Here is a 22,026-nt window from a genome sequence, read left to right on the forward strand (position 1 = left end):
AACTAAAAACAAGCTGTAAAACTGGGTTGTAAAACAAGATGGCAGCCGTGCCATTATAAACAATGAAAATATAACAAAACATTTGCTGCTAGTGGTATTACACATTGAGCACTGCACTTGTGAACTTCAAACTAAGTTTAAAAAAAAAAAAGTAAATGAGTAAATGAAGTACCTCGTATTATGGTATAAAAAAAAGTTTCTACTTAATATTTTGACAATACATTTGCCTAAACATATATTCAGCATCACATGCTGTTCTCTTCATGGAAACCCGATGAGTGTATTGGCAAAATAAAATCCAGATTTTCCAAAAATGAAATCTTAAAGAATTGTAAATTCGAATTAATCGATTTATCGCCCAGCCCTAATAGTTTGGGCCTCCATGTCATCTGCTGGCGTTGGTCCACAGTGTTTTCTAAGGTTCAAAGTGAATGTCGCTGTCCATCAGGAAGTTATGGAGCACTTTATGCTCCCTGCTGATGACCAACTTTATGGAGATGCAGATTTAATTTTCCAGCAGAACTTGGCACCTACACAGTACCAAAGCAACCAGTACCTGGTTTAAGGACCATGGTGTCCCTGTGCTTAATTGGCCAGCAAACTCAATGTGATACGCCAGACCAAACAATGCTGAGGGCCTCTATCAGAGCAACCTGTGCTCTCAAAACACCTGAGCAGTGCCACTGACTGGACTCCATGTCACAGCGCATCGCTGCACTAATCCAGGTAAAAGGAACCCAAACTAAGTACTGAGTGCTGTACATGCTCATACTTTTCATGCTCATACTTTTCAGTTGGCCGACATTTCTGGAAATCCTTCTTTTGTATTGGTCTTAAGTAATTAATTTTCTAAGATAATGATTGGGGGATTTTCATTAGTTGTCAGAAATAATTAAAAGAAATAAGCATTTGGAATATGTCAATCAGTATGTGTGTAATGAATTAATAAAATATACAAGTTTCACTTCTTGAATGGAATTACTGGGGGAAAAATCAACTTTTTCATGGGATTCTGATTATATGACTCTATTATAGCTTATTCATAATTAACTTAAAACTGGATTTTAAGCTGTTAATTCTTTGAAATTGGGATCATATATACAAATCTCCACAAAAAGCATTTAGTATATAAGGAGGTAAAAACTTTGTGTTTGCCTGTGGAGTGCTGAACCTTTATGGTTTTTATTCTAAACCACGGAAAATGCAAAAACTCTCAATCACTTCATGCAGAGCTGTGAGAGTATTTGGCCCCTTTACAGATTTCTTTTTTTTATCACTGTAAATGTTTCAAGTCATTAATAGACAAGTATATAAACTGAACAATCATGAATTACCTGAGGTGTAAAAGCAAAGTACACAAAATATTTCCAGCTTTCGTACAAATTGTTAAACTTGGTCCAAAACTGATGGAGTCATGATCTTTTAAAAACGTTGTAGGTTTGATCTGTTTAAGGTGTGCATAAAATCAGTGTTTGGAAGTTGGCAGAAATACCTGGAAAATAATTGGTATGTTTTGAGTCTTTATGCATGCCAAGTCGTGCATAAAATAATGTGTGTTCAACTTCACTTTACATATTCAGGGCATATTACTGATATAATTCAATTAGTCTTTAAATCTTGTTTTTAGTGTCATGATTCAAATAAAACAGGATTTTCTTTTCTGTTGGTGCAGGAAAGTTTAATGAATATTGAAATCATAATATAAAATTCAACATTTAATGATTTAACTATGTTGGTTAATAAAAATCTAAATTTTTTTATTTTTAAATACAGAATTGATTTCTAAATGTCTTACACAAATTATTTATTGGGTTATTATGACAATACAATACAAATAAAAGTTGTTCGTTTTGTTCACCGTAATCCGTCTGTTTTACTGTCTGGACGGCGGTGCTACGTAAATGAGTGCAAAACGAGAACATAATTCAGAAAGCGACGCTCAAAATGACATTTTTCTAAAAGTTAAATGAAGAAAAGCGAAATCTTCTGTTACTTTTCTATTTTCATAATCATGAACCCCGGAAGCTTTTTTAAGTCTCCGCACGGTTAAGCCACGCCCAGGTCACTCGCGGTATAAAAAACAAACGCCATCCCACGCCGGCACGCTTGCTCTTCCGGAGGGCGGAGAGTGTTTGTTCAGTCAGCCAGCCAGAGCCGCCGCCAGGCAGCAAGGGAGCGGGCGATGATGGAGGGGGGGAGCAGGCTTCCGTGGATGAAGTATGGCTCGGTTCTGTCACTTTTCGTGGTTCTGGTAGCCATATGGTTCCGTTCGCCGCCGAACACAGTACTGGACGACCGGCTGGACACGGTGCTGTCGTCGCTGCTTCGGGCGGAGCGGAAAGTCGGGGTTAACGACGCCAGACCCAGAGTGGCAGTTGGTAGGTGCGAGTGGGACGGAGAGCTAGCCGAACCTTAGCTAGGCTCGTGTTCTGGGGGTTTGACGTGGAGACTGGCGTTGATCCATTGATGCTAGTTTCTAAACCTGGAGAACGCCTAAAATCCTGGTCAGGTTTCTGCACATTTCATACATACGTTTTGCTCATTGGTTACTATTAACCCCAAAGCAGGATTTAGAGTTAAAGTGCCAACAACTGTTTACAGCATGGCTAATGTTTACTTTGGTAATGACGTTTAATGCGGTATTTATTTAATGTTCAAATGTTAATTAAAACTAATAATTGGTGAGAATTAGCGAGAGTATTCACACACCCCTTGACCATTAATTGGTGCATTTTATGGGATCGACCAATGTGAAATCATATTTAATTGTGAGGCAGGTGGGGAACAATAGTGTTTTTTTATGTATTTATTCATTTTCAAATTAGAGGTGTGGCAAAAACATGTATTAACCATATATTAAGTCTTAAGTTTTCTGTAACTACCTTCTGCTGCTAAATAGCTTAAAGTAGGACTAGGCAATATGGTCTAAAGATAAAATCTCCCGATTGTATAGCCAAATCCGATTAATCGATTTATTTATTTTCTTCTCTCCCCCCTTTTTTTCATTTCATAAAAAAAAAACAATCGCTGAGATTATTTTTAATAACGCCTATTTCAATCACCTCGTCTAAGAGTTGGCCTGAATTTAAAGTGCAACTAAATACAAGCTCTGACACGTGCCTGTAACCCAAATCGGCAGGACCAGCCATAGTAAACAATGAATGTATATAACAAAATGTTTGCTGCTGGTGGGGTTACACATCCAAAACAACAGGCCTCGCTTCACTTGTATAACATCAAACTAATTTAGAAAAACTAGTAAGTGAATACGTTAAAGTACCTCGTCTTAGGGTATCAAAAAGTTTCCTCTCTAAAATACTTTGACGATACGATTTCCTAAACATGTATTCAACATTGCATCCTATCACCAAAACTATTTCCCCTTTAGGGAATGATGGTGTTTATCCTCTGTCCGTTCTTCTTCGCAGAAAAGCTCAAGCTACGTTGGATGATTGAGCGTGATCCGTTTTTTCAGGTCACTGGGTTTAGGTCTGGACTTTGATTAGGCCATTCTGACCCATTAATATACTTTGATTTAAGCCAGCATATTATAGCCCTGGTTGCCAGCTTAGGGTTGTTGTCCTGCTGGAGGACGGAGCTCAAAGATTGCCCCGTGCTTTATCACATCACCTTTGACCAACCGTAGAACAGCCTACCCGCGTCTTGTTGTTGCCACCACCATACTTTAAAGTGCGGGTGGTGTGGTCAGGGTGGGGCACAGTGTTGTGCTTTCTCCCACACAAATTATTTTGCATGTAGGCCAAAAATTTGAATTTGCCATCATATGACCAAAGCTGTTTTTACGTGTTTGCTGTGTCCTCTACCTGATATTTGCAAACTAAATTGACTTTCTTAGGGCTTATTTACACAAATGTCACCACTCTTTGCTTTCAATCTGGATAAAAAGATGCATTATTGGGTCCAGTTTTGATCAGTTATGGCTTTTGGTGAAAAAAATTAACAATTTTTTTTATCTTTTTCAAACTTTGAATGTGTGATTCATGTTTTGTTTATTTCAATTACAAACTGACTAGACTGCTAGAGTGAACCATACATCCCTGACACACATTGATGGTAAATCTAAAATTCAGCACCTTGAGTTTCAACCAATCAATCATGCCTATATTGGCTTCTCTATATTGTTGGGTCTGTCTTCTTTTTGAATAACATTTCAGGTTTTGTCTTTGAGCGAATTGGCACCACAGTTCGTTACATTGTCAAAGGTTTATACCCTCTCCTAGGGCACTAAGATTTGCTGATCCCTGTTGTTAAAATAACACAAGCTTTCTTAACAATGGCACAAAAACTGGAGGGAGCTGCCATCCCATGTCAAACAGGTTCCTACTTTTGAAACTCTTAATTCCCATTTAAAGCTCAGCTTTACTTCTTGGCTTTTAACGCAGCGTGGGAATTGTGGGGACCCTGTTTGTCAGTCTTTTGGCATACATCTCTTTCATCGCAGTTAATCCTCCCATTCCATTGATGTTGTCAGGTAACGTGAGGTATTAGCATTCCAGTTTTAGTGTCCATACTGTCTACGATTGTGTTCTGAATGTTTGGCTCCCTACGCATGGATCCATGCGCAGAGCTTTGGCATTAATTTTCTTAAACGCGCAATGCAAGTAGAAATCTGTTGACCGCAATCCAGCGCAAGCCACAATATCTTCTGCAGCTCCTCCAGAGTTAACTTGAGCCAATTGGCTACTTCTCTGGGTAATGGTATAAAACTGTTTGTCAATATCCTGCTACATTATATGTGGGCTGTCACGTAAAACTCCAGAGAAATGCATAAAACTTGTGGTAATGTGACAAAATGCAGCAAAGGTTTAAGGGGCGGGGTGTACCTTTTGACCAAGGCACTGGTAGCTGAAGGAAGACATGGAGAGGTAGAGGACATATGATGATCATGTATGTGCCGTCACCAGATCCCAGACTAGATCAACAGCTGGGACAGTTTGTCCTGAAGAGACATGACCACCCCCCCCCCACCCCCCACCCAGATGGACAGAAACTCTGTGGCTGTCATCAAGGCTGGCGTCTTCTCGCTGAGGTGTTGTAAATAGACGCCAGAGCAGCAGAAGTCAGCGTTTCTCTAATAGTTATGGATCATAGGGCTGGACGATACTGCAAAAAAAGCATATCGATAAAGTGGAAATAATAGTTATCGGTATTTATCAAAAAATTCAGAAATTTTATTTTAAGTGCAACCCTGGCCATTTTATGCAGTTGCTTAATGGCCTAATATTAAATAAAGAACACTGAATTGAAACTCAACGTTTTTATTCAACCAAATTTTTACCAAAACTGTGAGTCTAAAAATAAATAAATCAAATAAATAAAAGAATGTGTTCTCTGAACTCTTTGAAGTGGGCGGGGGGGTTCCTGGGTCTGCTTTGTGATTGGTTGGAAGTATAACTAGTATTAACCTACCTGATAGGCTATAATGCAAAAGGAAGGAAAACTGTTCTACTGAACTTTTTACTGACCCCTTTTTTTCTATTGAAGAAACTGACCTTCGGACACGTAACGAACACCTTCTAAGCTCGGTTTAGTTTTCTTTAAACTTGTTGACAAACATCAGCTTGAGTGACGTGATCTAGTCCCAAAATCTGGACCTTTAGACTTCAGTCAAACTCGCATTATAAATCCATATCTGCCAAACCTTTACCCCGGTTGACAGCAGGCTCAGCTTGACTTTTGGGTGACACGTATTGCTCCCTGATCTCATAGCCTGTAAACTAATTTATGTTTTAAAAAATAAATTCAACTTTAGCCTGTTTTACATTATATCTATAAAAAAAACAAAAAACTAATAGAGATGAATTACAGGGGTTTTATTTGTACAAACCAGTTTTTAGCAGAAAGCAGTGAAAGGAGGAATCATAACAAAGCAGAACAACTTTAGGATCGATGTTTTAATCTAACTAGATTGTAAACTGACATTTAGCTGAGGACTGCTCTTTGTTCTAGGTTTCAGATCAGCTGATCATCCGTTGTGGCTGGAAAAGTTTGACTTTTCCAGCCACACCAACCACCCAAAGGGTTTTACACTTACTAACGCGTACACACATTCATACACAGAAATGCAGATCAGGAGGCGACATGTGACCGGAGGAAGCTGAAATCAAACCTACTTTTTTGTGTCTTTCACGTCATCGCTGCCTTGGCTTTGGATATTTAGTGGCATGTCTGTTGAAAGGGGGGGTATATTAGTGCCTAACCGTGTCTCTTCTTCTGTCTCCTCCCTCCTCAGGTTTTGGGGGCTGTGTTGACCTCATAGTAGACGCTGCGTCGTTTCTCAACAAGATAGGCGTCTCTCACACAGACCAGCCGTTGCATCACGACTATCTAGAAAATGCTGAGCAACTGGCTCAGAGCTTTGCCTACTTCTTTGCACCGGGAGCTGCAGCAGAGTAAGTAATGTGGACGGAGAGCAGCAAGATAACAGTTAAAGCTGTGAGCTTTTAATATGATCTACATGAAGATGAAACAAAAAAGAAAGTCATGTTACAAATATGTTCCAAGTATTTACTGTCTGTGCACTTTCTTTTCTCCAACCCCCGCAGGCGTTTTATGATTAATGAAACCCTCTTTAGCGAGCTGGTGGAGGGCGCCCGGGACCTACCTGGCAACAGGTGGGCCGTAGGTGGCAACGCTCCTGTGATGGCCAGCCGCATGGCGACCGAGGGATGTGATGTGTTGTTAGGGGGAAGTTTCAGCACCGATTTTACTGAAGTTCTGTCCCAGCACATTACAGGTACCTACACTTATAAAAGTATAGATGAAATATTGCTTCTCTTTTTAATCTGTCATTTTTTTTTTAACTCTCCCTGTCGTTTGTTTTTTTTCTTCTCAGTGGCTGGTAAAGTGATAGAAGAGCCAGACATCCATCTAATCCTCGAATATTCGTCTGGCGCTAGCTGGGCGACCTATACCTCGCGTAGAGCCAACAGGTATTTAATTAAAAAAAAGTTTGTTGTTTGTGTTTAGAGATCGGCTCAATCAGCTGATATTAGGACAATAGTTGAAAGAGTGGATCGATCACTGGCATTCTTCTAACGGCAAACTCTGTACGCATATGGAATAAATGTGTAACAACTTTTCAACACAACCGAAAACGCATTGTTTTAAAGGTTGAGCCTTGAAAACATTGAGCCTTGAAAACATTAAACCATTAGTCCCATCCTAACGTCCAGATAAAAACACTAATTTGATTGGGATTATGGTTGTTGTCCCATAATTATGGACTTTATAAGGGATTTGTTTACACACCACTCAGACCTTAGAGATGCTGAAATCTGTGCTTGAAATTATAATTTTCCTCTTGACTCCATCGGTGTATAAGACTTTAGCGGAAGAAAATGTTTTTGTGTTCTTACTACTTTATTATTTTTACTATTCATATTTATTGTAACGTTTAAATTTAATTGAATCTCAGTGTTTTAGCTTGACCTTGATTCAGGCCCGCTTGCATTTTTTTTTTTTTAAATGTGCTTTACAAATAAACTTGACATTGACGTTTTCATCTGTTTGCACTCCATAGATATATCATTCACAGTGATGCGCACAATCCCTACTTGGACTCCTTGGATGAGTTTGCTGAGAAGCTTAAAGATTTCCAACCTGATCTGTTAATAGTGGGTGGGCTTCAGATGATGGACAATTTCCCCTTTAATTCAGGTGGGAAAACACGTTTTTTTGTTTTTCATGTGGACATTTCACTTCATAATGCTGAGCAAGTGTAGTAGGAGGCAGATAATAAATCACTATTTTCCAACCCATCATACTTGGATATTGTAAGAGTGTTTGCCAAGTGTTTAACTAGAATATCTCAAACAGGTGTGGCTCATTTTTCTCTTTGTTTGTGTGGCGTTTCGAGAAGTGACTGAGTCTCTCACTTACTGCAGTCAGTCTTGTGCAGACAAGCCCTGCAGAACGGTTATTTTCCCAGTTACTAAATTATGAATATTGTCCTTTTTTAAGGGAGAGGTGCTTTTATTAACACTGCCTTTGGTAACCATCCAACTTGTCTCCAGCTGAGTGGGTCAGATAGAGAGCTGCATCAACCAATACAGTCTCTTTCCCTCACTGCTCTTTCATTGGTAACATCATTGAAACATGTTTTAATAAAACACCTGGACAGCCAAGCTGATTGGGTGAAGCGATGCCTAGTGCCCGCCTACCAAAAGTTGGTTTTAGCCAATCAGGGTATCCGATTAAAACGTAAGCAGCATACGCCATGAAAACCAAGAAGTTGCACTAGTTAAGGCGCTTCTGGCTGCTATTCTTTCAAAGATGAAATTGGGGATTCTGATTAAACAGATGTGATGGCAGCAGCTACATGTGTCTCCTCCTGAGCTGCCATGTTTGTTTTGGTTCAGCTCTGGGCTCTGCAGCTCTTGCTTCCCCCCTTAAACCACTGAGCTATATAATACACTGGAGTGCTAATCACCGTCTGTTTGAACGAATCGCTTTGAAGCCACCAGCCGCCATATTGGTACTCCCTATTTCCCCCCAGTAACTAGGGAATATGTGCGCTACAGCATCGAATAACGGGGATTTTCTCATGTTCGGGGGGGGCTTAAGACTTTTAAAATGTCAAATGCCATATACTTTTATGTTATGTTCTAAAACTCTGAGAAAAGTCATGTTATATATATATATATATATATATATATATATATATATATATATATATATATATATATATATATATATATATATATTATATATATATATATATATATATATAGATATATATATCTATATATATATATATATATATATATATCTATAAATAACAATATACAAAAAAAAAAATATATATATGAATAACATGTAAAATATTTCAGCACCTAATTTCCTAGTAGTTGGTAGTGTTAGTACATCCACTCACTGTAGAATTACCTGTGAAACGTTTTCACACAGCCAGAAAACTGCTTGTTATTGCAAGCAAATCCTATGGGATTCTGTGAGAGTAGGGAGTAGCAAGATGGCGGCCAGTGACTTCAGTTTTTCAGCAATATCAGCACTCCAGTGTATTATATAGCTCAGTGCCTTAAACCATAATAGTGCAACGTGATTGGCCTGACCCGTTTTTGGTTCAGTCCGAACGATTGAGGCGGGAGCGGGACTCGATGGATTCTCATGTGTTTGTGAATGCACAAATACCGCTAGAATTCAGTTTGCAGGCTAAATTAGAGGTTGTCCACATATTACAAATGACAGATGCTGTTTTTTTTTTCTTTCTGTAGATTCAATTTTATTTGTCATGCACAAAACGTGACAGAATTTCATAATTTGACAGACAAACTGGGTCTCCGGTTAGTAGTACAGTGGAAATATTTGTCATGAGGGCCAAAAAGCAGAAGCACAGAGAACGAGAAGAACAGGTTATATCACTTTCCTCTTTGAACCAGACAGTACAGCAAAATAGACCCACATTCAGTTTGATGCTTTGACGGCATTTATGCTAAATTTAGGTCCCGTATCACTTCAGACGGTTCACATTATTCTGTTTTTTTTTTTTTTTTTTTTTTTTTTTTGTCTGCGTCCTTCACCCCATGTGGTTTTGAAATACTTTTAAGCCTTCCATGTGTCTTTCTGTTATTTCAGGTGAGCGAGAGGCGGTGCTCTCCCGGCTGGCCCACCTGCTGGACTCCTCGTCTCCTCAAATCGGCATCCATTTTGAGATGGCAAGTTTTGTGGACGAGAATATAGTGGACGACCTTCTTCACTATGTCATCCCCCATGTATGTATGCAATGTATGATATTTAAATCAGTGGTAGAGTAAACACAAGTTAGCTTGTTGACGGTTTCGAAAACATTTGTTAATCAAAAAATGGAAATCAGATGATTTGGAAAACAGGCGATACCAGGCAGGTGGGTTTAAATTTAGATGTAAATGCATTTCCTGATTAAGATCTAAAATGAAAGGAGCCAGTTGGAGGAAAAATCATCTGAATTTCTTTTCTTTTCTTTTTTTTTCCACATGTGGCTGTTGAAAATTAATTAAGGAAAACTTTTCTAACAGGCTGACTGGGGGAAAAGTTATAAATTGACTTTTTTTTATGCGTACCTTTTACAAAAAGCATTTTATGTATTTTTTTTATCCCACTTTAACCACAAACGTATTCAATCAATACTATAATTGATGTTTTCACTATAATTTTAATACAGCACATTATTTATTTAGAAATGCATCAATCGTAGGTTTTGAGGCCAGTTTTCAATTTTATAAAGCTTTGACCTCCCAATACTGAATTAAGCAACTTCCTGTTTCTCTTCAAGAACTTTAAATGACACTGAAGTACTTTCTCTTCTCTGGAGACAGTAAAAATTGAGTCATCGGCATGATTACAAGTTTCGTTATGATTTGCCAAAAAATGACTGTCACAATGCTGTTTCTCTTTGCACTACTAAAAAATCCTAAAGGTTATGAGAGAGAAGTATGTGTGGATCAAACAGCAAACTAATTGTAGTATATCTTGTGTACAAACCATGTTAAAGTTTTTATCACATCTCAAAATAACCGTGGTATCCAGCTAAATATATGACAAGAGGCTCGTATTTATTGTTAAGTTGCACTGTTAAATTAATTATTTATTCTAATTAGATAGCGGCCTTAGAGAGCCATTCTGTCATGACTGAGCATTAATTATTGACATTATGAGCAGAGGTGACTTAGGGGAGAGCAGTCAGTGTTACAGAGCTCGGCAAGTAAATGATACTTCTCTGTTTTATAAAAACACTACAGAGGTAACATTTTAAACTATCTCTAGCATCCTCCATTAGCAATTAACATCAATAAGAGCAACCTTTTTATGTATAGCCCTTGCAAAGTACGGAGACCTGTATGTTATCTTTGAGATTTTAAAAAGAAAACCTACATTTTTGTTAAACCTAACAGAAGAATTGGACTCTTTAAAGGGATGAAACAGCTCAGTTTTACAGCAATATGTTCAGACTTCTGTATGCCACTACGGTTCTATGAATCCCAGGTGACCGCCAGAGGCCGGGGCTGAAAGCACTGAATGATTAATACCAACTGTGTCGCGAGGAATCCTGAGCACATACCTCACTGGGAAGACCCAGAGGATCCTTGTAGAAGAGGAGGAGGGGGGTGGCCACATTGATGTTGTAAAACCTGGGGAAGGTGCTTGGGGAAGCCCGTGGTGAAGCAGCACGGAGGGTTTCCAGCTCAGCAGGCAATTTGGGTTTAGTGTCTTGCCCAAGGGCAGCAAGGATTAAGCCGCTGCAGCCCAAGGAGGGTAAAATACCGCCTCTCCAGGCGATAGGGCTTCTGACAACGAAACAATTAGTTAAGGTATTTCTGCAAGCCAAAGCCATGCATAGAGAACCACAGGCAGGAAGAAAAAGGAACAGAGCCTCAGATGACGTCAGACTGTATATTGGTTCTCATTGGTCGTCCGGTCTGTCACGGGCGTGACTCTGTTGGTATTAGTACTCATCCGTCCGTCGCATGGGAAAGGGGAACATTCAGTGCTTTCAGGAGGCATGAAATGGACCTTCCTTCCTGTTTAACAGTAGCTGCCTGAAAGAATATCAGTCATTGTAGAAAAAAATCCCTTCCAGGAACTAACCTTGTGCTTCCATTGACTTCATGTTTTAAACTGGAACTAGCCGAGTGTTCTCCACTCAGTAGCCACTTCCACACTAAAACTAATTAGCACCACGCTTCCATACTAACAGTGTAGCCATTAGTACAATTTGTCCTTATGTGTTCAGATCAGATTTATAGTTAGCTGATCATAGGTAGCCAAGCGGTACATTGGTGGTTACTTCACGTAGTTTGTTGCTGTTGGCAAAATTAAAGTCAAGAAGTTAGGATAAAGAAGTTAGGATAAAAAAAAAAAGGATTAATAATAAAGATGGTGTATTTAATTTACTACACAGCTCATTCATGGAAAGATTGGTTATTCTTCAGAGGTCAGATATGTAAACAGGTATATTGATATTTGTCCATTTTAATGTATTTTATGGCTCACATGGAAGTCTTTTGGTCATGGTACAATGTTTCTGTGCCAACGTCTGCTTTGTTTTTCTCTGTCGACTTAAAAAGTTTTCCCTAAAAGAAAATGAGTAATTTCATCGTCTTGTCTACATGGAAAAACTGCCATTTCATTTCAACTACTGCTATTTTAAAAAGAAAATTCCATACATATGAGTGGTTCCTGATTATATATAACAACATACCTCACTTTTGTAATGGTTCCTCTGTTTTCTTTCAGCTTTTGCCATTCTTATTTAAGTTAGCCGTACGTTAAGCCCGGATCCCGATTCTTGTCTTCCAGGCGGACTCTTTAGGCATGAACGAACAAGAACTCCCCAACCTCCTCAGCCTAATCAAAGGGTCCAACATCACCGTGCTGTCGGACCCAAACCCCCGTGTGGCTACTGTCCTCGATCAGATGAGGGAGGTTTATCGCATCCTGAACCAGCGCTACAAGGATGCTAACCCGGACGGCGAGGCCACCGACGGCAAACCAAAGGGTAAGCCGCTGACGCGCCTCCACGTCCACACGTTGGCCTTTCAGGCCATGATCGTGACGCGCGGCTCTCAGTGGAAGAACACCATGTCCGCCACCGCCAAGGCGTCGCTCACGGCCAACCGTCACGTCTGCGGTTCGAACGACATCGACCTGAGCAAGGCGAGGCTCATCATGGACGACTCGTTCTCCGTCAGCCACCGCGAGGGCAGCCAGCGCATCCCGCTGCAGGAGACCAGGCCGGTCAGCTGCTGGGACGAGGACGACTACCAGATCTGCGTGGCGCCAGTGCTGGTGTGCACCGAAGTTTATCAAACTGCGGGTGGAGGGGACAACGTCTCGGCTGCTGGCTTGGTTCTACAGATTTAAAGGAGGACACTAAACGGTCGTTTTGACTCTGGAAACTTTATTCTCGGTGTGCTGCAGCCTTACCCTTCAGGTACTGACATGGCTACGAGGCTAAGGCTATTACATTCGTTGACAATAAGAAAAGCACGTTGTTATCACTGAAGAGTCAGATCATGGATATTTCTGTACTTTGGTCTTACCTCTGAAGTGGAGGCAATGGAAAACAAATAATTGTAGCCTTCTAATCTAACTAGGCTTTCTTTAGTTTAATCTCAAAATTAGTATAATTTCCTTCTGTTTGACGACCGTCTCACTGATTCATTTTCTCTAATCCAACTTAGTTTTCAGTTTCGCTGAAACATTTTCTTTCTAATTTGGTTTTTAGTGATAAAACATCCAGCAAACACCTGGATTCTGTTTCGCACTTATAAATCTGCTCCATCATCTGACTCTAGGGATTTTAATGGCTTGTTCTTGTACTTCTCTGAGACCTTTAAAAAAAAAAAAAAAACTTGACACTTGTTCTGAATGAGATGAAGAGGTATGAGGATCGGATGTAATCACATATAGATCGTAGGTTTGTTTGCACCAATCAGCAGTTTTGTTTTGGTTTTTTTGACCAATATTTGCACAACCATCTTTTGTAGGATCAGTTCTATTTATATTTAAACCTGGAGCGCAGCTATGCAGTGAACTTTTGAAAGATTCAGAAATGATTAAATCTGTTTTCCGACCGGACTTGAATTAGAGATGCCTCACTTGCCTTTTTTAGCAAATAATTTATTTTGTAGATGGGACAAGTTGCGCGTGAAAACCTGTCAAAATCAAACTCTGCCTCTTTCCTCTGCTTTCTCGTTCTCTGAGGTAAATTCTCCGTGAAGCGCTCCCGTTTCTCCCTGTGTATGTGAAAATTGTGCATAGTTGTTTTGGTATATTTGTGTTTGGACTGCAATTTCTCTGTGGTTCAGTTGCAGTGAAATAATGCAACAATAATGTGGGGGAAACTACTTTGGGCTGCTGATTATAACAGTTTCCTCTGTAGCTCCACACTCTTAGTTTAGCCTTCCAGCGCCTTGTTTATGGCTCTTTTAGGACCAAATGACCCATGTGATTTGCCTTTATCTCTCATAATGCTGAATTAAGTGGAACAACACTTCATCTTTAGTTGTTTTTGTTTTTTTTTAACAGGGCATTGTAATCTGTACTTGAAACCAATGTTACTCAATATAAATGTAATTAATACTTGGGAGCAGTGGACCATTAATAAAGTATATATTTCTACGTTTAGTCCCCCGTCTCCCTCATAGCAGGTAATACAGTGCAAAACTCAGCTTTTAACATCTATATGTAAATGAATCAACATCGGTGCTGGTATCTGATGTCCTTTCAGCTTTAAACCAAGTCATTTTTTTTTTTTTTTTAAATGACACCTGTAGTTGGATGTAGCGCATCTAATTGCATTAGATTTATACATAAATGTTTTATTTACTTGTGCAACTGAACCTTGATTGAAATTAAGCCAACTGTACTATTTTTTTCACTACGTACAAATTTAACATTCCAGCTGCTGCTGTTCTCTCCTCAAAGAGAGAATTAAATATGTTTCAGCCCTATTTGGAACATGTCAAGTAAACAATGTATTTCTTGGTTATTTTTTTATTTTTTTTTTATCTTGGTGAGCAAGAGCCACTTAAAACGTGGAACCGTTTTTGTTACAGAGTATGAGGTCAGAAATTGGTTATGGAAAAAGTGTGGAAATCCCTTTTTATATCTTTATTTGCGTATCAAAACTCTTGATAATCGACGAGGCTGAGGGTAAATGAACCTTATTCTGTTTCTACTGTTGGCGTTTGGTAAAATTGGGATTCTTAATAGATCCTGTTTCTGTTTATTTCTGTTTTTGGGTTTGTTTGTTTTTTTTCTTCGTGAATTTTTCTTAAACTGTGATTTAAATGCTTATTTGGCAGTTTTGGCAATCCACTTTCCCGTGGATTGAAATGCTGTAGCATGAATTGACGCTCACTGAGGGAACTGTTTTTGTTTGTCATTACGCTTACCTGAGCTTTAGATAAGTCGTGTTGTCTGTTTGACAGCTGTACAACTTTTTCATGCATGTCGAGTCATTGCAGAATCATCTGAGATAAAATGCTACGCTTATCAGCAATCATTGCTTTGTTTCATTCTTGTTTTTAATATGTTTAATTTATTTTTGATCTGCAAATCTGGTATTGGCTTTATTCCTGGTTACAAAGCTGAACTCTAGTTGGTTCAGACACACATCATGGCTTCTTGACCACAGCACAAATATTTTATTTTTTTTATCTTTTCGTCCTCATGAAGCTAAATCATTTCGCACACCTTTGTTCACATTTCTTTCACCATTGACTTCTGTACCAACTCACACCCTTGGCTTGATTACTTTTACCTTTTTAAAGTAATCCTATTCCAGCATGTAATTCTTGCAGTATGAGCATCTTGAGTAAAAATACCATGGTTTCAATGTATTCAAACACAACTTTAAAGAGGGCGTGTCATGTAAAATCCTTTTTTTTTTTAAGTCCCTAAATACATTCTGTTGTGTACCTGGTGTCTCTAGAAATGTAGAAAAGTTGAATTTAGTCTCTCCGGGTGCTGCATAGATATCTTTGTATTCAGTTTGCTTCATATTTTTCAATCCATTCATTTTTCTCTTTTCCATATTCTGCTTTATACTTTCTTGCTGTTCTGCTCTTTATCAACCGGAGCATCAACGGATGGTTGGCTCTCTGCCACCAGCTCTGGCTACTCTCAGGCGATCTGTTCAGGAGGAGACTCTGCATTCGCAGCTATAAGCTTGGGACAAACTAACGACTTTCACAGTGGGCAGATTTAAAAAAGGCTGGTTTTTGTTTTGTTTCCCTGTTGAAAGATCAGGGATCACAGGTTTAACAACTGGACCTGCTCAGGGTTCACAGACTACAGGTTGTTTTGGACCAACTTAATGCATCAAATTCTCATGAGGGCAACAGTCTGAAAGAACAAACGTATCACTAGGTGGTGTTTATAATGGATAGTGGGATTATATTTCCCTGCAACTCTCCTATAAAATTAATGATATGCAATTTAAAATGTAAAGTTTAACCACAACTAAGATTTGGATACTTGTTGACTGGGTTCTTTCTTGTGTTGTGGTCAGAACAATTTCTTTATGTGCCGCCGGCAGACGCTAGGAACAGGTAATCTTATACATTATTTAACATTGAAACATCAAACATTTAGAAGCGATTAAGCTTTTATAACTTCAGCATTCTTTTTATACGGTATATGTTTCAAGTAAATGGTGGGAGGAAAAAAACATTTTCAGTGTAAAACAAGCTTGACTGTAAAATGTCCTGCAGACGGTGCAAGAAGTCTCGTTATTTTAAGACCCAGCCTGTCGCCTCAGCATCTATTCTGAGCCCACGGTCCACCTCCAAGTACAGGCTGGAACATCTCAAAACCAGAACATTGAAGCCACAAAAGTATCCCAGCATAACTGCTTTAATTATTTCCAAACAATCATATGCATTACACAACGTTTGAACGCTATAACATCTAATGAAGTGGCTACAAAAAAAAAAGGAATAATTTAACAGTTTTTTGGCTGATACACAAAGACTCTTCCTACATGTTCTGGTCAGCAGTGAGTTTGTCAATTAACTTTTCATAATGGATAACGTTGTCCTTTTGATGAGTGTGTGCTGTTAGCATCTCGTCCATCTCCTCTTGGGTGAAAGGTTCAGCTGGTTAAAACAAGACACCAACATGTGGAAAATCTTCAACGAGAATTTAAAACGACTACATCTCCTTTTCCCCACTAATATTAGCTTCCTTGTCCCCTTGAAAGTCTTGCTTTACCTTTTTCCATCATGTACTTTGTCAGCTCTTCAGGTTTAAGGTAACCCTTCTGGTCTTTGTCCAGAACCTAGAAACAGAGTTTATGGATTAACGGTATCGATGTGAATTCTTCACTCAAGGCAAGGCAAATTTATTGATATAGCACTTTTCAGTAACAAGATGATTCAAAGTATTGTACATGAACAAAAAGAGAAAACAGGAAAAAACATTACAACAGGAGCAGCAGGATAAGAAGTTGTGCTAGAAATTTAATTTAAAGGCAACGCAAAACAAATAGGTTTTTAACCCATTTAAAGGAACGCAGGCTTTCAGCACTTTTACAGTCTTCTGGGAGTTTGTTCTAGATAAATGGAGCATATGAACTAAATGTTGCTTCTCCTAGTTTAGTTCTGGTTCTAGGTATGCAGAATAGGCTGGAGCCAGAGGCCTGAGTGGTCTGGATGGTTGATACACTGATAACAAGTCTGTGATGTATTTAGGTGCTAAGCCATTCAGTGATTTATAAACTAACAGAAGTATTTTAAAGTCTATTCTCTGAGATACAGGGAGCCAGTGTAAGGACTTTAGAACTGGGGTTATGTGCTCTACTTTCTTGGTCTTAGTGAGGATGCGGGCAGCAGCGATCTGGATCAACTGCAGCTGTCTGATCCACTTTATAGGCAGACCTGTGAAAACACCGTTGCAGTAATCAATTCGACTAAAAATAAACGCAAGGATTAGTTTTTCCAGATCCTGCTGAGACATCAGTCCTTTAATCCTAGAAATGTTCTGCAGGTGATAGAAAGCCGCCCTTGTAATTGTCTTTAGATGCTTTTCGAGGTTCAGGTCTGAGTCCATCACTACACCCAGGTTTCGGGCCTGATTAGTGGTTTTTAGCTGAAGCAGCTGAAGCTGTGTGCTAACTTTTGATCGCTCCTCTATCGGTCCAAATATTATTATTTCAGTTTTGTTTTTATTCAATTGAAGAAAATGTTGCCACATCCATGCATTTATTTGATCTAAGCATTTACTCAGCACTTGAATGGGTTCATAGTCACCTGGTGACATGGAGATGTAGAGCTGTGTGTCATCTGCATAGTCATGGTAGCTGATGTTGTTTTATCATCTGAGCTACAGGGAGCATGTAGATATTGAATAAGAGGGGACCCAGGACTGATGGTTGAGGAACCCTACATGTGATTTTTGTCGTCTCTGATGTAAAGTTACCTACTGACACAAAAACATTCCTGCTCTTTAAGTAGGATTTAAACCAGCCGAGTGCTGTATAAGGTGTCAGCCAGAGCTACTTCAGAGAAACAGAAGACAAGATAAGGAAGCAAGAGCCAGTTTCACCTTAAAAGCCTGCAAAAGCTTGCTCCTGGGGATGGGAGGAAACCTAACAGACAAATGAGAGCATTGTTTATTGTTCCGGTTAACAGACCAAACGTGTAATAAAGAGCCCTGACTGACTGATTACACATATATGTCATATTTTAAATATGACATATGACAGAAACAAAGTAAAAACTAATCTTTTAAAAACTGCATTAAAATGTGCTGATATCATGGAGCCAACATAAATGATCTTACCTGTTCTCCAACAGTACTTTGGTCATAGCTGGAAGGAACTTATCCAGATGTACAACTCCTGAGAAATCCTCTCCCACCTGAGTGAATAGAACAAGGTACCTAGGTTTAACTCTTTAAACTTTATAACAGACTGACACCTGCTCCTTTTTTAATTATTTGCACATGGAAAGAAGCCCATTAGGTGGGTGGTTCATTTAATAATTTGAATAACAAACATAAAAAACTGCTTTGACCTTGGCTGTAAATTCACGAATGTCTGCTTGGGAGGGGAAGCAGCCCAGAGAATACATAATGGTGCCAATCTCCCTGGAAAACAGACACAGTTACGACACCTTTGGTATATACAGTATCTGCTTCATGCACTATTTTCTGACCTCGTGATTGGTTTCAAGCCTTCCATTTTTACATTACCAACAATAACAGAAGAAAGTACGTGAAGAAAAGAGACCTAATCATTCTTTCTACCTTCTATATCTGGCATATTTAATAATATATAATATCTATCTAATATTATCTGGCATAATAATAATAATAATAATAATAATAATAATAATAATAATAATAATAATAATAATAATAATACAATGTTGATAAATTAATAATCAATTTTTTCCCCCCAATTGACCAATTATCAATTAAAAGAAAAAAAAACAGATCTCAAGTCAACAATCTTACCTCAGGATTGTAACATTTTGACAGACTGGATATTTTAAAGCAAAACTATTTATGGGGTTTAGTTTCAAGGCAACAGTTAGCATGTTTTATTATTAACAACTTTACAAGAGTTGTATCATCATGTTAAGCTTTCCTCACCGGACGTTAACCGTGTTGTTGGAATCGTAGTCAAACAGCTGAAAGGCGTCTGTTATCTTCTTGTGAAGAGCTGAAATGTTTTCTAAAACAACAAAGCACAATAAATAAAGCGCTCACCTGTAAATACACACATAATCCTAAATTATTAATACAACTTTAACAAAATAAAAAATAAAAAAATAAAACAGAAGTACTACAGAGCTTTTAACTTTAAATTATGAACCTTCACTTTCTTTTTCCTCCGCCATCTTTCAGCGCGTTGTCCTGTTGCCAAGCAACCGAACAGTCGCCCTCTGCCGCACACAGACAGCACTGGGGTCCGTTCTTCGTACGTTGCTTAAAACATCCAAGATCAAATGAGACATCCAAGATGATTTCATCCGGCTAATCATGATCCGGCTAATTGGGTTCTTCAAACACACCTGTTGTTTATGATTAGTATGGCTGGATTGAGTTATCTGAGACAACTGCGCGTTCATGCGTTTGTTTAAAAGGGGAAATGTATCGATAGTAGAAACAATGATCAGCAGTGCTGCTATTGGCTGTTCAGCATGGCCAAAGAACGCCCACAGTTTTTTTCCCAGCTGAACAAGAGCTTTTAAAAGAAGGTTATGCCGAATTTGAGTCAATTAAAACGACAGGTAACACCTCAAAGTCTGCTAAAACAAGGAGAGAGGGCTGGCAAAAAGCAACAGACAAATTAAATTGTAAATACTGTCCATGATAGATGTTTCTATCACTTTCTACAGTATATATTTTTGCATTTTAATAATTTCATAAGTACTTTGTTCTTTTATGTCAGAGCCTCCATGGGAGCCACTCGAACATGGGGAAAAAAGTGAAGTACAAGAATATTCTACAAAATGATAGCCTTTAAATATTATACTGTATTTTAAAAAGCAACTTCTCCTTTTTTTAAAAAGCCACTGTTAAATTATGTGTTTGTCTGTTTTTAACAGCCACCAATAAGAAGGCTGAAAAAAAAATCGGGTTCTTTTTACTTTTACATGTTTAACCCTTTTTCTTTTTTTTTTCACAAAATGACTCAAGGTGCCACCTGTTCCCTATATTAACGGCATCTTCAACAAAAGAAAAAGTATTTTGACCTGAAAAAAAATACAAATTAAGAGGAGAAATTGAACTCCACAACGTGAAAAAGAGAAAAACTGCACTAGAGATCGAGTTGCTTCAAAAGGACCTTCAGAGTAAATTCTAATACACCATTTTACACACAGTAGTATTGCTGACTTTACATAACTATCTCTTACTGCAGGCAAAAGATGATTTGATAACTTTTCTTTATAAATAATTGTTTAAATAAAACGACAGGAACAAAGCATTATTTGTTTCGTGTTTTATTGAACATTAAAAAAAAAATGGTGTTCCACAATTCTGTCCCTTCCTCTGCCACTAGGTGGTCCAAGTGCGCTGGCTAGACACAGACTTCCCTATCTCCTCCGCTACGATCTAATCTTGTTTACATGAAATAAGCCTGCTCGGGAGCAGGCTCAACTTTGCGCACATGTTGCTATGACAACAAGTCCGGGATGAGTTTCGAAGAACCAAAAGATCCAAGATCATGCCAAATCGTCAACAATGAAATCCTGCTAATTGAGTTAGCGACGTACGAAGAACGGACCCCTGGTTAGATCAGTGTTTTCTTCTCCGTTGTTCTGAGTCTGCAAATCACGGTTGTTCCTCCTCCCCCGAAAAGTGCATGTCAGCCGGTGCAGAGATTTGCATGCCCTGTGGCGGGAGCGCGCCTCGCTGAAACAAAGTGGGGAAGTTTGAATAGTTTATTCGTATGAGTCCGATCTGTCTCGAATATCGTATCAACAGACAGATTATGGTAACAACAAAACACTGCTGTGTTGGTATCTATTGTGGAGAGACTTGGATGTTTACTTCTTTCACATTGCGGCCTCCCTGCAACATGTGGTTAGACAGAGATCGATTGTCACCACGAGGGGGCGCTGAACCTCGGAATAACAGTCCAGTTACGTTTTTTAAATTTCTTTTTTTATACTTTTATTGTTGGTTACCACATTTCATACGATCCATAATAGCATTTGATGGTATTAGGTTACTTTATTTCCAAATCTGTAATTCAGAAGTTAGAATGAGCTCCAGCAATGTCAGGTAGTTGTTTTTTGCTTCACAAAAAGTAAAAAACAAAACAACTGGACTTTTTTGTGGTGGCACTTGGGTTGAAATGTTAAAAGCTTCAGAAGGCAGTGATCGGCAGAGAGCTTACGTTGTGTGACTTTATTCCATTTTAGATTGTAATTGAATAACTTTATATATATATATATATATATATATATATATATATATATATATATATATATATATATATATATATATATATATATATATATATATATAATACAAAAAGCAGCTTTTAGGTGGAAAAAATCCACCCAGAAGCTTCTTGCTGTATGGCAGTTATAGTGATAAAATAACAAATTGTTATATAATGTAATAATCTAACCTTTTGATAATGTTATTAATGTTATTAATAATATTATATATTAACATTATGTCTTGTATTACTACTATTTCCAATAATAGTAGTTATAATGATGATGATAATAACGGGTTAGCAACATTGTTGCCTTGCAGTAAGAAGGTTGTGTTTTTAAATCCTGGCTTGGGGTCTTTCTGCATGGAGTTTCTTTTTTTTTAACATTCTTTATTTAAGATTATTATGAATTCAACACACATACATATGTATATTTATGCATGCACTTACATAAAGAAAAAAAAAAAAAACAAACAAAAAAAAAGGGGGGGGGGGGTCTCAGCAAATATTTAAGTCCATTTTGGCAATTGACATTTCTTTGAGAGGTTCTCATGGGCTCACATGAAAGAGAAATGTACATATCCAGTGTCTTTCAATAAAAGAGAGAG

General features: G+C 38.4%; 2 protein-coding genes across 2 annotated transcripts; one reads left to right on the plus strand and one right to left on the minus strand.

Annotated features, from left to right (window-relative positions):
• The first annotated feature begins 2,099 nt into the window (after positions 1 to 2,099).
• Positions 2,100 to 13,369, plus strand: LOC118562990 (ADP-dependent glucokinase-like). Its single transcript, XM_036136458.1, has 7 exons — positions 2,100 to 2,378; positions 6,254 to 6,413; positions 6,567 to 6,757; positions 6,857 to 6,953; positions 7,544 to 7,680; positions 9,616 to 9,752; positions 12,316 to 13,369. The coding sequence occupies exons 1-7, from the start codon at positions 2,183 to 2,185 to the stop codon at positions 12,877 to 12,879; spliced, it is 1,482 nt and encodes a 493-aa protein (XP_035992351.1). The 5' UTR covers positions 2,100 to 2,182; the 3' UTR covers positions 12,880 to 13,369.
• A 3,002-nt stretch (positions 13,370 to 16,371) lies between these two features.
• Positions 16,372 to 20,860, minus strand: LOC118562991 (dynein regulatory complex protein 8-like). The gene is made up of 8 exons (XM_036136459.1): positions 20,758 to 20,860; positions 19,340 to 19,428; positions 19,117 to 19,198; positions 18,537 to 18,609; positions 18,304 to 18,380; positions 18,067 to 18,109; positions 16,735 to 16,801; positions 16,372 to 16,619 (listed from the first exon to the last, which is right to left on the minus strand). The coding sequence occupies exons 2-8, from the start codon at positions 19,362 to 19,364 to the stop codon at positions 16,501 to 16,503; spliced, it is 486 nt and encodes a 161-aa protein (XP_035992352.1). The 5' UTR covers positions 19,365 to 19,428; positions 20,758 to 20,860; the 3' UTR covers positions 16,372 to 16,500.
• Positions 20,861 to 22,026: the final 1,166 nt, after the last annotated feature.

Source organism: Fundulus heteroclitus, chromosome 4, assembly GCF_011125445.2.
Source record: "Fundulus heteroclitus isolate FHET01 chromosome 4, MU-UCD_Fhet_4.1, whole genome shotgun sequence".
NCBI classification, from domain to species: Eukaryota; Metazoa; Chordata; class Actinopteri; order Cyprinodontiformes; family Fundulidae; genus Fundulus; species Fundulus heteroclitus.

Coding starts and splice junctions, on each gene's coding strand:
- LOC118562990 (XM_036136458.1), top strand. CDS start 2,183: ATGATGGAGGGGGGGAGCAGGCTTCCGTGGATGAAGTATGGCTCGGTT. Junction 6,414..6,566: donor GCACCGGGAGCTGCAGCAGA/GTAAGTAATGTG, acceptor CAACCCCCGCAG/GCGTTTTATGATTAATGAAA. Junction 9,753..12,315: donor TTCACTATGTCATCCCCCAT/GTATGTATGCAA, acceptor CTTGTCTTCCAG/GCGGACTCTTTAGGCATGAA.
- LOC118562991 (XM_036136459.1), bottom strand. CDS start 19,364: ATGGCGGAGGAAAAAGAAAGTGAAG. Junction 18,610..19,116: donor AACAACACGGTTAACGTCCG/GTGAGGAAAGCT, acceptor TCTGTTTTCCAG/GGAGATTGGCACCATTATGT. Junction 18,381..18,536: donor TTCGTGAATTTACAGCCAAG/GTCAAAGCAGTT, acceptor CTATTCACTCAG/GTGGGAGAGGATTTCTCAGG.